An 18394-nucleotide genomic window follows, 5' to 3' on the forward strand; every position below is an offset into this window, starting at 1 on the left:
AAAACGTTTGGATCCATGTCTTTCCACGCACTCTAATCTACCTTTATTTTCATTTGCGCTTGCTAAGAAAACCAAACCGATTTTCTCACCGTTTCTAAATTTTCAGGGGTCTGAAAGTATTCTTTTTTCATATTTTTATGGCTTCATATCATATTTCCTATCTCTACCAGTCAGAGAACCGGATAGCACCGGGTGTCTTCTGGGTCATGATATTGTAGCAATGCCGTTTACTGGAATCGACGCCTTTCTTATCTTCAACCATTCACAGCTGGTTCTTCTAGTTATTAATGGGGGAATAACTTCGTTCTGACCAGTGACGAAAAGCGCAAATACGTGCAAAAAAGATGTTTATATGCAAACGAATGCCTCTATCAGCGAGGAAAAAATGCCCTCATAAAAATAACGCCGCAATGAGTCACAGCAATAATCCTATGTTACGATTGGTACTTTAACTTCGAAAACAAATCCTGTGAGAGCTGCTGACCTAGGGCGCAGTTTCAGAAGTTACTACAGATTTTGATAGACGTCTCTGCTTTTATGTGTCAGTGAAATGTAACATCATCTTAGTTCGGCAGTACATTCCAAGCTACACGTCTGAGCAGTCACCCATATGTCATATAAGCTTCGCTGAGTTCGGCTGGCCGCCGGCGGCAACATCACACGTACAGTACCCATTCTCATAACACGGAACATCAGGCTTTGGAATCGCTTTGCGCGGACTCGGTAGACGTGAAAATGGAGAACACTGATGTCAAAACAGAATTGAAGAGCGAGTTTTCTTTTTTTTTAGATTTGTTTATTCGCGCTCACAAACGGAGATGGTGTCGTGTAGAGGGAGTCAGCCGGTACTGTAGATCTAACCTTCGGAGGAAAGAAAGAGTCTCCGCGAAGGCGCATGGTGCGCGGCGTAGGGTAGCAAACCGAATCTTCCCCTCTCGTTAACCTCCCTGCCTTTTCTCTTTCCTCTGTCTCTCTCTCTCTGAGACACGGAATGTACATTTGTAATTTCAAAGTATCGCGTTAATTAGGACAGTAGACTAGTGTGCCCCAGTAAAAACTATATAAAGAATTCATTGTTCTACAGCGTCTATTTCTTACGTACTGTAACCGGCGCGGTAAACACGAAAACTCGCGTAGTTTCCAGTACGCACTTGCCAACCCCAGAGAGACCCAGCGCATTCAAAGCCCGTAGCAGAAATGAATGTATCGCCCCACATCAAAGCATTGCAACCAGCACCTCACTCAGTGGGACCCCTCTCTGTTACAGCGTCTGTGCCGGTGTTCCTATGAATCCTAGGAAGCGCAACTGTCGCCAATGCAATGTTACATAATAAAAACGCGCTGGTTTCCCACTGCTAGGTACTGGAAGAAGCTGGAATATGAGACGCTCGCGAAGGCTTCCTTTGCAAGTATTTCGAACGCGAATACAGATTTGCAAGAGTCGGTCCCGCCAGACTTCTAAATTACATCATCTGGGTGTTTGCATGGAACCACTCGATATCCAGAAAACTTCGTGCTGGTCTGCTTCTCGTGCAGGTGAAGGTTAGAGCGCACTGCTTCAATAAGCACTGATATGCGCAAACACTGCGCTGCTGGAGTTTATGATATGTGCGTGTGGTCCGCCATCAATGAGAGGCGCATCAAAGACACGCATTTAACCTTAACACCTGTTTAAGAAAGTTCCGAGCTGCACCGGAAGACGCAGACAAACTAGAGTGAAAACGGCCCGCACAATCGCTGCTTGCCTTCGGGTCTACTTTCTCTGCCGTTGGTCAACGTACTTTGGCACTGCTTGTTAGTACTTTAAATATGAATACAAACCAAATCGCACAACATGCGGTATCTGGTACCTCAATCACGGTCACCCTGGAACGCAAAGCAGCCTTGGGTGTTCAGTGAAATGGGTAGTGAGTAAAAATAAAGGCGTGAATCAAGTTTTCTATTTTATACGCCAGACATACTGTCGGTTTCATATGTATCCGACTTACCTATTTATGCAGATCTATGTTTGCATCTTCGACTCAGCACAATTTATGTATTACCGCACTCCAGTAATCAAAAAATGGCTGTGGCTTAGCTAAGGTTAACCCCAACGTGCGAAGCATACATGCCTTTATTTTAGTTGTTTAACCACTGTTTAGCCTGGTTAACTGCTGTTGCTTGGCTATATTTGGTTCGGCTAGACGAAGAAACAACTCATGCAGGCGAGCGCACGAGCTGAGACCCGGATATGTAGCTACGCGGCCGCAAGCGAACGCACGAGTTGAGCCTCCGAATGGGAGCGCGGCGAGGCGTTCCCGACAACCGGACTGGCCCCTGCGAGAGACGCGCACCCATCATTGCTCCAGGGAGGTGCTCCTGACAACACACCACGCTTCTGCTGGAGACGCGCGCCGATTGGCGTGCCGAGGAGGCGTTTTGCAGCTGTTATGACGTTATATGGTAGCTACGCGGCCGTCGGCGGCACAGCAAGGAAGAGCGCCGTTGTGCGGCTAGTATGCTTCGCATAAGGCTGCTTCGCAAACAATGTAGTCATCATCATCATCAGCAGCAGCAGCAGCAGCAGCAGCAGCCTGGTTACGCCCACTGCAGGGCAAAGGCCTCTCCCATATTTCTCCAACAACCCCGGTCATGTACTAATCGTTGCCATGCCGTCCCTGCAAATTTCTTAATCTCATCCGCCCACCTAACTTTCTGCCGCCCCCTGCTACGCTTCCCTTCCCATGGAATCCAGTCCGTAACCTTCATGACCATCGGTTACTTTCCCTCCTCATTACATGTCCTGCCCATGCCCAATTCTTTTTCTTGATTTTAACTAAGATGTCATTAAATCGCGTTTGTTCCCTCACCCAATCTGCTCTTTTCTTATCCCTTAACGTTACACCTAACATTCTTCTTTCCATCGCTCGTTGCGTCGTCCTCCATTTGAGTAGAACCTTTTTCGTAAGCCTACAGGTTTCTGCCCCGTAGGTGAGTACTGGTAAGACACAGCTATTATACACTTTTCTCTTGAGGGATAATGGCAACCTGCTGTTCATGATCTGAGAATGCCGGCCAAACGCACCCCAGCCCATTCTTATTCTTCTGATTATTTCCGTCTCATGATCCGGATCTGTAGTGACTACGTGCCCTGAGTAGATGTATTCCCTTACGACTTCCAGTGCCTCACTCCCTATTGTAAATTGCTGTTCTCTTCCGAGACTGTTAAACATTACTTTAGTTTTCTGTAGAATAATGTTTAGACCCACTCTTTTGCTTTGCCTCTCCAGGTCAGTAAGCATGCATTGCACTTGGTCCCCTGAGTTACTAAGCAAGGCAATATCACCAGCGAATCGCAAGTTACTAACGTATTCTCCATTACCTTTTATCCCCATTCCTTCCCAATCCAGGTGTCTGAATACCTCCTGTAAACACGCTGTGAATAGCATTCGAGAGATCGTATCACCCTGCCTGACGCCTTTCTTTGTTGGGATTTTGTTGCTTTCTTTATGGAGGACTACGGTGGCTGTGGAGCCGCTATAGATATCTTTCAGTATTTTTACACCCTGATTCCGCAATGCCTCTATGACTGCTGAGGTTTCGACAGAATCACATGCTTTCTCGTATTCATTGAAAGCTATATATAAGGGTTCGTTATATTCCGCACATTTCTCTATCACCTGATTGATAGTGTGAATATGATCTATTGTTGAGTATCCTTTACGGAATCCTGCCTGGTCCTTTGCTTGACAGAAGTCTAAGGTGTTCCTGATTCTATTTGCGATTACCTTAGTAAATAGTTTGTAGGCAATGGACAGTATGCTGATCGGTCTATAGTTTTTCAAGTCTTTGGCGTCCCCTTTCTTATGGATTAGGATTATGTTAGCGTTTTTCCAAGATTCCGGTACGCTCGACGTTATGAGGCATTGCGTATACAGGGTGGCCAGTTTCTCTAGAACAATTTGCCCACCATCCTCCAACAAACCTCCTGTTACCTGATCCTCCCCGGCTGCCTTCCCCCTTTGCATATCTCCCAAGGCTTTCTTTACTTCTTCCGGCGTTACCTGTGGGATTTCGCATTCCTCTAGACAATTTTCTCTTCCATTTTCGTCGTGGGTGCCACTGGTACTGTATAAATCTTTATAGAACTCCTCAGCCACTTCGGCTATGTCATCCATATTAGTAACGATATTGCCGGCTTTGTCTCTTAACGCATGCATCAGATTCTTGCCAATTCCTAGTTTCTCCTTCACTGTTTTTAGGCTTCCTCCGTTCCTGAGAGCATGTTCAATTCTATCCATATTATACTTCCTTATGTCAGCTGTCTTACGCTTGTTGATTAACTTCGAAAGTTCCGCCAATTCTATTCTAGCTCTAGGGTTAGAGGCTTTCATACATTGGCGTTTCTTGATCAGATCTTTCGTCTCCTGCGACAGTTTACTGGTATCCTGCCTAACCTTGTTACCACCGACTTCCATTGCACACTCCTTAATGATGCCCACAAGATTGTCGTTCATTGCTTCAACACTAAGATCCTCTTCCTGAGTTAAAGCTGAATACCGGCTCTGTAGCTTGACCTGATATTCCTCTATTTTCCCTCTTACCGCTAACTCATTGATCGACTTCTTATGTACCAGTTCCTTCCGTTCCATTCTCAGGTCTAGGCTAATTCGAGTTCTTACCATCCTGTGTTCACTGCAGCGCACTTTGCCGAGCACGTCCACATCTTGTATGAGGCCAGGGTTAGCACAGAGTATGATGTCTGTTTTCATTTCTAGTCTCGCTGTTCGGGCTCCTCCACGTCCACTTTCCGCTATCCCGCTTGCGGAAGAAGGTATTCATTATCCTCATATTATTCTGTTCCGCAAACTCTACTATAACTCTCCCCTGATATTCCTAGTGCCTTTGCCATATTCCCCCACTGCCTTGTCTCCAGCCTGCTTCTTGCCTACCTTGGCATTAAAGTCGCCCATTATTATAGTGTATTTAGTTTTCACTCTACCCATCGCCGATTCCACGTCTTCATCGAAGCTTTCGACTTCCTGGTCATCATGACTGGATGTAGGGGCGTAGACCTGTACCACCTCCATTTTGTATCTCTTATTTAGTTTCACAAGACCTGCCACCCTCTCGTTAATGCTGTTGAATTCCTGTACGTTACCAGCTATATTCTTATTAATAAGTAATCCGACGCCTAGTTGTCTTCTCTCCGCTAAGACCGGTAGCACAGGACGTGCCCGCTTTTTAGCACTGTATATGCTTCTTTTGGCCTCCTAATTTCACTGAGCCCTATCATATCCCATTTACTGCCCTCTAATTCCTCCAATAGCACTGCTAGACTCGCCTCACTAGATAACGTTTATAGCGTTAAACGTTGCCAGGTTCATATTCCTATGGCGGCCTGTCCTGAGCCAGTGATTCTTAGCGCCCTCTGCTGCGTCGCAGGTCTGACCACCGCCCTGGTCAGTTGCTTCACAGCTGCTGTGAACTGAGGGCCGGGGTTTTATTGTGTTGTTCATATAGGCATACACCAGGGTGACCAATCCTGCTCTGGCGACGGAGTGCGTTACCGGTTCTGGTAAACGGGATCAGACCACAGTCCAGGCCTGTTTATGCAATTTTTATCACCCGCGGATTTTTTTTCTTTAATCCGGTGGAAAATTGCCGGCACCGGGATTCGAGCCACGGGCCTCTTGCACGTGAGATGGGTGTTCTACCTCTACGCCACCGCTGCACTTCCCAATGAAGTGTCGCTGCAGAGTGTAGTGACGAGTGTCAAACAGGGCAAGGAAAACCAATATTTTGTCTCCCTCAAGGAGTGCGCCCTCCTTTTCTACGTGAAGTTTCGTTTCAGCTGCCGAATTGCAGAATTTCACAAGTGATGGTCTTTCTATGAAACATTGTGATGAATCGTTTTTTTTTCAGCTATAACAAAATGGCATTTAAAGATTACTCCATCTTTGAATATTATTACTTCAATCCATGTATACGATGCTAAGGGATATGCATACCCACTTAATGGCCTCGTAAGTATGAAATTCCTCACTGCATGTTCCCAATTACGTGCCTGGAAAATTCGTGTGCACATATTTTGACACATTTGCCTAATTCACTAGAATTTTAAACCACACAAGCGGCTGCATTCATTTTCTTTGGAGTGCACCCTGTCCAAGATTGCCCAAAGCACTGTTCACACACAACAATAGAGGGTCACACTAACAGGCTCCCCAAAATAATTTGGACCCGTATTTACAGTAATTTGTAGTCGTAACTGTTCCTAAATTAAGATTTCAGCCAAACTTCTTGCCGGATATCACATCAGGGATGGATGCCCGCAAACGAAAAATATATGTGTTCCGAAGAAGAAGTTTAATAATAAAGCCCTTGTCCTATAACTACTGTTTAAAATTTATCGGTATATTCTTGTTGGGCGAAATGGCGAGTCCTTCCCGTTCAAATTTCCACGCGGATAATCGGCTTTTTTCAATATGTAACTTTCGCTAATCGAAATTGCCGATCCTCCTCTTCAGCACTCTCGTGGCATCAAATATAGGGAACATGATGTTCTCAAAAAGCCGAGTATTGGATGGTGATTCCAGGCAGTGAGGTAAATGGCGCATGCGAAGCATTTCCGCGAGGAATTGCGTCCGTAACCATGATTGTTCATGCTGCGGGTACTTTGTGAAACGAAGGTAGCGTAAATTGCATTCAAGGTCGGCATCCTGGGGGAGTGATGACCTTTTGTGCTAACATTACCTTCGCGAGATTTAGAGGGATTAAGGGCCGGAGTCATCCTAGTGGGTGGCCGCAATTGTTGCTGTCGATGCGAGAATATTCCGGGTTGGGCTAAGTGCGAAGAGCGCTATCAGTTGTACGCCCACTTGTGTCCGCTGGCGAATCATCCAAGACTTTGCGAACGCTGTCGCATTTTTTATAGTGTCAGTATGTTGGCTGGAGTAGAGACAACTTCTACTCACCAAGAGCGACGACAGTGGATACAGGCGAAACTATGCAGGTGACGATAAAGAAAGCTTCGTTCAAAGAACGGCTGCGTGAACCGGCCCATGCAAACACGAGTGATAACAAAATAACGTTTGGCGCCAGAGCAGGCAGCATTCACGACATAAAAGCTGTTCGTGTTTTTCGCCAGGAAACGTGCGAGAAACTAGCTCCCGCCCGAATAAAAAAAAAACATAATATGGTATGTGCAAAAAAGACACTTAAGAGAAACACTCGACTGGTTTAGTATAGATTGTTGTCATTTCTAAACCATACTGATAACTTACGAAAATAATCACGCGAAATCCTTCTCCGGATGATTGTGGACGTTACTGCGGATAGCCAGGAGACCGTCCAGCGACGCGCCATATTGCCGAGGCCGAAGTGTGTCAAGCAACTGGCGTGGCATGCAGCGGAGATCCTGGTTCCCGCTTCCTATTGGACGCGCTGGACCATGCGTCCTAGCGAAGTCCACTAATGTCGTGCGTGCAAATGTGTGGTCAACAAGACTGCTAAGTATATACGGCGCGCTTTCAATTCTATGCAGCAGCCGATAAGCTTCTAAAGTATCGTTTGTGCCAGTAGAGAATGGCCGGTGCTCTGTGGCACTTGTCCGCTGCCAAAGTTGGAGCGAAGGTTGGTTTCTAACTATAGTTACTCAGAAGACAGCCCGAATATCTGTTCATCACACGATAGGCTAGCCAGTGACCCAAGTTGGCGGGAAAGAAATTAGAGCTGCTTTTAACAGGTAGATAGACTTCCAGGAAAAATTTTGAAGTATCCCACAAATGTCAATCTTGTTACAGGTATTTATTTTAGCTTCGTAAGAGGTATTCATCCTTAAAGTGGGTAAATTTTTCTGGAGCAAGTAGAGGTGGGAATTTGTGTGGCGTTGTGACACTTTTTGTGAAACTGTAAATGTTAAATAAATACCGAAGTTCTATATCTTATTTTGCAAGAAATATTTCCAAAATCTTCCAGGAAGACGCATTTATAGGTTTCAGCTTCATACTCTCGGTTTTTTGCATCCCATATTACAACTTACAAGCTGTTGTAACCATAATGCAATAGACACTATTTGAGCTCATGCAGGATTTCCAAAGAGAAATTGTGATTACGACGGTCATGTGTTGCCATCTAGCCATAAACACGTCTGCAAGTAACCACGTCTAACCCCAAAAAAAACAGCGCTTTCGCATGAGGCTTCAAACAATGGTGAACATTCCAAGGAACTCGTACGGCTTAATTTATTTAAGGGCTTAAATTGAATTCACTATCTCTGTGGTACCTACTGCTTTACAGGCTCTCATAGGATGCGAGACAGTTCATCCTTCACGTCGAAGTTCGTTCAGTGCGATAACATTCTAATCTAAAGGTATTGTTTGGTGCTAGATGCCCACTTTAACTTTCTTTAAACAAGTCTACGAACCTCACTCGCGGTATCAAATGGATGAAAGCTTTTTGGAGGATTTTACCTCTTGGGCAATATTTCCCAATGCAAGAAAACGTGTTCCTATAGGCGAAAATTCTCAATCTGTAAGAGGTTGGCTGCACTAAGAAACAGTGGGAGAGAAAAAATGAAATCAAGGCAATCAGACGTGAGACTTTTTTTAACCTCACTATTCATCGTGTTTTTTTTTAGACAAAATGTTCCTTTTTGCTCACCTAGCTTTGACCTTCTCCGCTGGCTTAGCAACTAGTGTGTTTCGCTGCTAAGCAGGAGTTCTCGGGAGGAAATCCAGACCGCAGCGGCCGCATTTCCGTGGGGGAAAAATGCAAGAAATCCTGGGCGTTGCATATTGGGCGCACCTTAGGGATTTCCATGTGGTGAACATTTTTCCTGTAATCCCCGACTACAACACGCCTCATATGCATATCGTGTATAATGTCGATCTGTATATCGTGTGGGCATTTTTCAAAACGAAGTTGTTAGCCGGCAAGAAAAAAGATGGCATTTCAAAAACACAGGAGTTCAAATTAAGGTTCAAAACACGGTACTGCGCCAGCTCCTAAAGACGCCAAAAGTCTTCCTCATAGCGACAACATGTGCTTCCCGAAAATCCTGCTGGTGTTGTTGATTTTGTGGCGCAAGAGGTTATTGCTTTGAAAGGCAGTCATTGCGTCGGCGAAGAGAGTGCCGCCACCGCAGAAGAAAAAAGAGGATACAAAGAGCGCAAAAGAAGCTCTTATTTGCTTTGAAATGTGGTAGTTTGACTGTCATGGAAAATGAAGTTGAAGTGGTAGTGATGTTTTGCCTCTTGGTAACGTTGTCGGAAAGTCTGCTCACATTAAGAGCCGGTAACTTGGCGTGGCGCAGCCCGAAAGTCGACTGCTGTTGAGGAGCTTAAACAGCACCTCCTTAACAGCTACGCGTCCCAGAACGTTTGCAAACGTGGCCTATATACTCACACTTGTGGTTGTGTACGACGCCCCCTTACAAGGGTGCTGAATACGATTCAGCATCCTTGCCAACACCAGAGAGGAGAGCTAGGAATAGACGAGAACGGATCAAAAGGGAAGAGCGGTAACTGAGGCAGCTTTCAATATCGAGTGTGAACTCACCAAGGAAGCCGATGCCGCTACGAGAATCGGGAACAGCGTGTACAAGGACACCTGCCCCGATCTCACGTTCGTCAAAAGGACAAGGCAAGCGGAGTGTGACAACCTAATAGAAAACCTACGTAGCGACCACTATATCCTAAAGACGCAAATTGCAATAGCAGACAAAGTTACACGACAGATAGGGAAAGCAAACATAATGGACTGGAAAAGCGTTCAGAGAAGCATGTGGCGATACGATAAAAAGCATCGAATCTATAACAGACTGGGGGAACATGCTCAAAGAAACAACACAAATTCACTAAAGAAATTGAGCGTGCGCCGCAGACGCCGGACGTCGACTCCAGACTTCTCATACTATGGGTAGCCAGAAGGGGGCTCACAAAAAGGTGGAAAAAACAGAAATACCAAAGGAAGCTCGAGCTAAAGATCGCGGAAATCACGAAAAAGGCAGAAGAGCACGCGGCGCAGCTAGCGAAGCAATATTGGCAACCAATTAGTGACTCTCTAAACGGAACCTTGAGCACTGGAATAACACGGCGCATACTCAAGGCACTCCTAGATCCGGCAAAATCAAAGACCGAAAAGAACAGTCATATACCGACTGGTGCACCAGTACGAGCGAACAGACTCGGAACTATTGGACAAAGCACGCAAAAAGTGCTACGGCGACGGCGACCTAGCAGCCTACACAGAGCGCTACAAAGGAGAAGAAAATGGAAGGCTGTATAGACCCATCACCCGGGAAGAGGTGTACGCGGCGATAAGAAGCGCAACAAAGAACACAGCCGCAGGTGCGGACAAGATCAAAAACGCTCTCATCCGCAACCTCGGAGACGAGCTAGTCGAAAAGCTAACCGAATACCTCAATGGACTCTGGCAAGCGGGAACAGTACCAGAAGAATGGAAACACGCGGAAGTCATCATGATCCCGAAACCAGACAAGAAACTTTAAGTGGAAAACCTCAGACCAATCTCCCTTACATCATGCCTAGGCAAGATCTATGAGAGAGTGGTTACGAGGAGGCTACAAAATCATATGGAAGAAAACGAGCTGTACCCCCACAGCATGTTTGATTTCAGAGCCAGGCTTTCGACCCAAGATGTACTCCTGCAATCAGAGAAGAGGTACTGAGCAATATCCCGCTCAATGGAGAGCACATCATCATGGCACTGGATGTCAAAGGCGCCTTTGACAACGTAAGCCACGAAGCCATCCTGACAGGACTAGACAACCTAAATTGCGGCATGAAAATACACAGCTACGTCAAGGCATTTTTGTCCAACAGAACAGCAACAATCGGCCTGGGCGAGCTCAGATCCAAAACGTTCAACACCCCAAACAAAGGCACACCGCAGGGATCGTTCATTTCACCCATCCTGTTCAATGTTGCCATGATTGGACTGGCTCAACAACTAGACCAAATCGACGGCGTACGCCACGCCATGTACGCCGACGATATCACTGTATGGGTCACCAAAGGCTCACTCAGGTAAAAGGAAGAAAGATTACAAGAAGGTGCGTCATGCGTAGAGGAATATGCCAAGGCAAGAAGTCTAGCCTGTTCAACGGAGAAGTCCGAGCTCCTAAGAGTATGGCGAGGCAAGAAGAATCGCACCGTCCCAGAGGAAGTAAACATGAAGTTGAACATCCACCTCGAGGGACAGCCAATCCCGGAGAAGATGCTCATCAGGATATTAGGAATGTGGATACAATGGAACCAACGATGTACCCACAACCTAACACTACTTGAAACTGCAGCCTACCAAGTGGCCCGCATGATGACACGGGTCTCGCGGAAAAGACAGGGCATGAAGCAAGCAGACACACTCAAACTGGTCAGTAGCCTGGGGTTCAGTAGAGTGACGTACAGCCTCCCGCACTACCACTGTAAGAAGCACGAAATCCAACAAGCGGACGCAATCCTGAGGAAAGCCCTAAAGACGGCGCTACACCTACCGCAGTCAACATCGACCGACAAACTCCTGGCCCTGGGGCTACGCAACAGCCTCTAGGAGCTCAAAGAAGCGCAGATAATCGTGCAAATGCAAAGACTAAAGCTATCGGCAACGGGCAGAAATCTCCTGAGCAGGTACAGCGGAGAAGCTACCATAAAGGAGACACAAAGCACGGAGACGATAGCGGACGAATACAGAAACATCATCAAAGTAGCACCGATACCCAGCAATATGGACCCGAACCTACACATGGCACGAAGACATGCAAGAGCAGAGCATGAACAAAGAACACTGGCAACTAGACACGACACAGTGTATGTAGACGCCGCTGCCTACGCTCAGGACAGAAACCACAAGGAGAGCAAAGTCACAACGGTGATCAACTCGGACCTAAAAGAAATCACCAGTGCATCAACTCGAAACTCTACGGTAGTAGAGGCCGAAGAGGCAGCCGTGGCTCTAGCGGCAGCGGAGGGCTACCGATCCAACAGGTCCCTAACCATGCTCACATACTCACAAGCAGCATGCCGCAACTACCTAAGCGGCAGAATCAGCCACAGCGCGCGCCGCATCCTCCGCTCAAGTGGCAAAACCGTCGACAACCAGGCCAAACACACGATAGTTTGGGTGCCAGGACATACCGACATTACGGGAAATCTGGAGGCGGATAGGATAGCTCGAGGGCACGCAACAATCCGAGCATCCAATAATCGCGATCCCGCTGACGACCCCGAGCCGGTAGCCCAAGCTATTCAGAGATACTAAACTACTACAGAGGCATCAGAAGAAAATACCGCGCCTTGACAAACAACTAAATAGAGAAGATGCCGTAGTATGGCGACAGCTACAAACGGTGACATTCCCGTGCCTAAACATGCTAAGCAAGATCTACCCCACACAGTACGAGAGCAAGTGCCCATGGTGTGGAGACAAACCAACCCTATACCATACCACATGGGCTTGCCAGAAAATAGATGGGCTAGCCATAATAAAAAACCCGAGTGCGGAATGGTGGGAGAGGATGCTATCCAGTGACATCCTGAAAGTCCAACAAGGACTAGTAAGGCATGCACGCAGGGCAGCTACCCTCAGCGGAGCCCTGGACTAGAAGAACCGACCCTGGAGAGAAGATAGAACACTCCATCTGAAGCCGCAAAAATCACTGAAAAATAAAGCAAATAAACGTTTTTCATCATGATCATTGAGTCACGGAGTATGGGCCACTAAGTGTGCGTAAGGCAAGGAACTTTCGCAAGCAGGGAAGCTTTCGCAAGCACCGGCGTGCCATGGTTGTCGTCTCAGATGTCAGGATTGGACTTCTCAGTGATGCCACAAGAAGGCGCAGCGTGTCCAGAAAAGAACGTGACAAAGCCCTGTTGCCACATGAATTGAGGTGATGTCGCAAATAAAAGGGAACCCCACGCAAATGATTAAAATAACGGTGACAACGACTTCGTCACCATCATCTCCCATGACTCGCGTTAGAAACGAATACCAAAAAATCTAAATCTAGCACCGATCTCTCTGCAGACAAAGAACATAGCGCACGGCATCTCACTCCTATGCGCAGAGTAAAAAATCGGAGGCGACATTTTCATGCTGTCACGTGACTGCCGCGGAAGTGCCCCGCCAGTTGGCGATGCCACACTGCTGTATAATCGGATGCATGTATGTATGCTGTGATTGTCCACATTGGAACAGGGCAGTCGGTTGCGCCACCAAGCTCTTGCTATTATACTGCATAATGTCCTACCTAGGTTAAACAAGAAAAAAAGAAGAAAAGCCCAGGAACTTCCACAACCAAATTTTCTGATCCCCTATTGCTAACTTTGCTTTTGTACGTTTCCTTTTTATTGTCTTTTCCCTGCTTTTCTTCCACCGATCTTCCAATCCCCTTTTACTAATCTCAATTGTGGACACGTATACTTTTGCATTGCTCTTGCTGAACTCAATGCCCTCAGAGAGGCCAGTGGTGCATAAATCGACCGCTGAGCAGACATCTCCACATTCTCATTAAACATGCTCCATTGTTTCCCTAGCTTTACCGCAGCAAGCACATGCTTATTCTTCCTTCTTATGTCTCGCTTCATAGGTGCGTGTTATAAAGCGTCCCGATCTGTCCTCGAAAAGTAATGTGCTTAGCTTTGAAATATAAATTGTTTCTTTCCTTGTTTCGCTTCTTCCTATTGAGTAGTTACTGATGGCAGGTTTTCTTTCCATTGCCGCCAACGATGAGATTCTTTCAGCCTCCCTGACCTTCCACTTCACTTTCTTTGCTGCTGTCTTACTCACCCTACAGGCCGCGAACTTGCTGGCAAGCTTCCTAGTTCTTTTCCTCTTCTGTAAATCAATGTTTTACCTGTACAAATACCTCAACACTCTCCCAGCTCATTTACTTTCTTCCATATTCCTCAGTTCTTCATAATCAATTTTACGGTGAGGTTCCATCACTTCAAAACTAGTCCCACCTCACTCTGCACAACTATGTCGTTTCCCTGCATCATCGTTTCACAGCAGGCGGCGTGGCGTGTTTTTTTTTTGTCTAGTGTGCCTGGGGATTTACATCACCGAAATCAATCGCAGCAGTCCTTGAACATCTGGTGCTGAACGCACAACTTTTTTCATAAGTATTTTTCTAATTGAAGAGCCGGCTTCGATTGTAATATTTCTACCGTCAGCATTGCCTTGACACTTCTGCTACGAACACTTCTTGCATGAGACACTTGTGTGACTGTACTTTGTTGTGCGTGACTTTGTTTTCATATTTTCTTTAGGGATCAGAATTTCTTATTAACCACGTTCCCCTGAACGTCGGATCATACGGAATTTTTTATTGTATATACGGCAATGGCTGGGGAGAGTAAGTAGTGTTTTCTACAATAACTACATTCGATATTGGCTCGCAGTCAACGAAATATGAATATGGACTATCGAGGAAAACACTTGATATGAGAAATAACGGAAGCATCCACTCTGACTTTGTTGGTAGGACGCGAATCACAGAAGAGCGAGGAGCAGACAGAAGAAATTTGTACGCAATGTCTTCCCTTCGGCTCCATTAGAAAACCTATTCGGCGTCTAGTTTGTCAGCACCTGCTGCCGTTTTTCTAAGACTTTCAAGTATGAAGGATATATTGATTTGAGCTCGAGCCTCAAGGAAATTTAGTCTGCTGTGACAAAGGGATAATAGAATTGATGCCAGTTTAATTGAATACAAGGAAATACCTCATACACACACACACACACTCTCATATACATATATATATATATATATATATATATATATATATATATATATATATATATATTATTCATGACATAGGTACACATCATTCGAAAAGAATCGTGAAAACACCTTACATAGCCTTCCAATCTAAGTACCAGAGATGCGATGAACTCTCCAAACATTCTGTAGCTCGCTGCTTTTACGCGTATGAAAAGTCGTAGAGATCTATATTATGAATATGAAACTACTCTATGTGAAAAAAAGCAGCGCTTGCAAAGCGCCTAGTTGGTGTAGCGTCATCTTTACGTTTTGCTATGGAAGGCTAGGGAACGCACGAAGTCAGTAGAAAATCATTTATTTTTACCAAGATAGGCTTGTATTGCTCGTATTGGGTACTATGTTAATCATGGCGTGTATCCATTTTCTCTAATTATTATATTGAAATACTCGAACATGCTACAGGCGCAAATGTATAGCTTGGAAGTAAACCATGCATGACTGCATGCTCTGCGCAAGCAGCTTGATGGAAAATTACGTGCTACAGCAGCGATAGTCATTTACCACCGATAAAATATTTATCAAGGTTTCACGTTGCTTGGTAGACTGGTTTTTGGGTGGAGTATGGAGACTCCTTTAGGGCTAACAATTGAACGCACGCAATACGCACGCACGGAAAACAGAATGATTATCTGCTCGAGCGCGTGTGCTTTTTTTTAGTAAATGTGGTGTCCCTTTTTACTGCAACGCGCAGCAAACAAACATGGGGGACAATGAAATATAAATGCCGCGAAGCGTAGCATTCAAGTCGACACGAATATTAGGCGTTGCGCTGACCACTGTCGTATGGTGTTCTGAGAATACGCCTGGGTAACAAGTTGGCGACTGCCACTCCGCAGCAAAGAAAAAGAATGCTCTTTTGTTACACATGAACCAGACGTGTCTCACACTGCTGCTCTTGTGAGCTGCACAAATCGTTCTATGCACGAGGGTGTGGTGGGCACATGTCTGAACAACAGGAGCACGAAAAATCAGCTGGAAAAGATCTAACGTGTGAAACAAAAATTTAGCAATTTCACGTTCCGCCATGACCTCAACTTTGTGCATGATGTGGCAGTATAAGGTAGGTGCCAAGGCCCGTGATCACAATTATTACGGCGAAAAATTGATTTTGATTTGAAAAAAATGCAAGCACAAATTAGTTAAGAGGACCCCTACATTGAAGTCTTCAGAGTACACGCAATTATGGTCAGGATAGTGCTCGCACACAAAGATGTGGCCTTAGAAACAAAACAAGTTATGAGAACTGGCATTTGGGCAGATTGGTTAGGCGTCATCTTCTCTACAGTGAAAGAACACGTGGAGGCGGCCGAACAAGATTGGACGGGCAAAGTCGTCCTGTCTTCTTTGTTTTGGGCCGTCTATTGTCGCTCTCTACATAAGACAAGCCTACATAAGCTACCGACAACTTACGACATCCTAATTACCTTTTTTTTATTTGTGGGGCCACCCCTTAGGTTGGAAGTCACGAACAACAACAAACAGTCAAGGTCTCCCGCAGAAACTTGTTTATTTAAGAAAACGTAGACAATAACATCTCAAGCATAAAAATCAAGTTTAATTATCCGAGCTGACAAAATGGCCTGCATTGGGAGAATCCATGACGCGCAGAATTGTTACATCTACAACCTATTGGCGACGGTAAAGAAATGAAGCATTGAATTGACATGAAGAAAACTCGGCATTGGATGGAACAAGACGTAAACAGTGAAAAGTATGCGTGGCAATGTAATCACCACTATCGACGAAATAGTGAAACGATCAGAAAAACTTTATGAAGAGCTGCACAGCACCCAGAGTAACCAGATAACTTTCTCTTCAACGTAGTGGCGAAGAAATAGAAGTTCTACGTGGAAAGTCCTATCAGTTTAGAAGGCGTATGGGAGACATGCGCAGGTTGAATGACGCAGGCGGGGTAATGACATGGAATTTAATAAAAGATAGCGTGAAAATGTTTCAAAAATGTGCAAGTATCTATTTGCAATAAATGAAGACTTCAAGCGCACGAGAATGTTGTAACCTGGATCACATTACTAATCATGTCATGCGCGATATTGTTTTAGCATTACGCAATGCGCCAAAGCATAACTGATGAAATGCTGCTTTTTTTCCCAGCTGTCCTCACTCTTTTGGTACATTTTGGTATGTACTTATGTGTCATTATTGTGCACTAGCTCAATCTAAATCGCTCATAATGTATAATATCATGAAGCAATGCAACTTCCTGCTTTATGGGATGCTTCTTGCTGTTAATACTGTGATGTTATGTAAATTCTTGCGGTTTTTATGCGATGCTTATATGTCCATTTCTCTTGTTTACCGTCTGTATAGTTCCTGTATAGCATAATTGTCTTCGTTTTGTGCCCATATTCGAACCCTTGTATGATATCTTTTTGCCACTTGTATTTTGTTAAACATTGTACTTCATGCCACCTTCACCCTATGCATCTTCGTAAGCCTGTGAGGAAAAAAAATTAAATAAATGAAGATGCAGGGTAAAGAATACAACAATTACATGGATTTATCTCACATATATCATTGAACAAAAAAGGCAATCAGTGATAGATTCACGACACCACTTGAATTCAAACATCCAGAATTAATCAACAATGGGTCACATGCTTGCCATAAATCAGGAAAATAAGAATTCGGCGGAGTATTATCAATCTTAGTGAAACGTTATGCCTAATACAAAACGATGTTTCTTTCTTTAGAGATGCAATGAAATGTAATCAAGTGTAATCAAGGGGTACTGGAAGCCTATTTCAATTTTGGTTGTACTCAAGTAAAGCAGGAAATGGAAATCGCCGAAGGGGGCAAGGCACGCGGCAATACCTCTTCTAAAGCTATTGGCTCTCATTTGTGGTCGTCGGGTCAGACTGATCACCCTTGTTTATTAGTTGTTTTCATCGGAAACTCTTCAGCGTCCGAAGGTTGGCGAACAGCGTCGTTGTCGACGTTATTTACCCGACATCAGGGAGGGCGCCAACCTGATTTCTCTGTGCTGCCTGTAAGGTGGATCGGTTCTCGCTGAGAACAGCTTGACCAATCAGCATCGCTCTGTCTGAAGCAACTGCTTAACTTAGTGGTTATATTTTCTACTGAAATCGATGGTACATCCTGACAGCACTCCAGGAGCCCGTCCATAGGTTTAGGTGACCGTACTTCCACTTGCTTCAGGACTTCCGCGTGGAGTCCGTGCATTATTAGTCCTACTACCGCAGAAGAAGGAAGCACAGGCTCAGCCAGCTTTAAAAGGCGGCGTATTAGAAAGAAATACTCGACAAGGAAGCCCTGCTTAAATTTAAAATTAAGGGCAGCGTTCCGTCTCCCCCTGGATTGCTTCGTAATGTCGTCAAGGATTTTTCCTTCCACTAGTTTCAAGAGATTCCAGCTTTTTCAATAATGTGCACATTGTACCACTTCTGTGGAACACCTCCCAAGTAACTACGCACGTTAGTATTCTTGTCCTAATTAGAGTGCCAGTTGTTCATCCTAGCGGCATATTCATACAATTCAATCCAACTTTCTGGAATTGAAGACATGCTGTCGAACGCATCGGGCTCTACAAATTCAGTCATCGGTTTCTCAGCATTTAGAGAGCTTATAAGCGAT

General features: G+C 45.2%; 1 protein-coding gene across 1 annotated transcript in view; it reads left to right on the plus strand.

Annotated features, from left to right (window-relative positions):
* The window catches only part of LOC135916091 (uncharacterized), a 107574-nt gene that overhangs the window by 65591 nt on the left and 23589 nt on the right, over positions 1-18394 (plus strand). The window contains exons 7-8 of the mRNA XM_065449322.1: positions 5905-6005; positions 14271-14356. Coding sequence (XP_065305394.1) covers positions 5905-6005; positions 14271-14356 — 187 coding nt within the window. The remainder of the gene's footprint in view (positions 1-5904; positions 6006-14270; positions 14357-18394) is intronic.

Source organism: Dermacentor albipictus, chromosome 7 (assembly GCF_038994185.2).
Source record: "Dermacentor albipictus isolate Rhodes 1998 colony chromosome 7, USDA_Dalb.pri_finalv2, whole genome shotgun sequence".
Taxonomy (NCBI): domain Eukaryota; kingdom Metazoa; phylum Arthropoda; class Arachnida; order Ixodida; family Ixodidae; genus Dermacentor; species Dermacentor albipictus.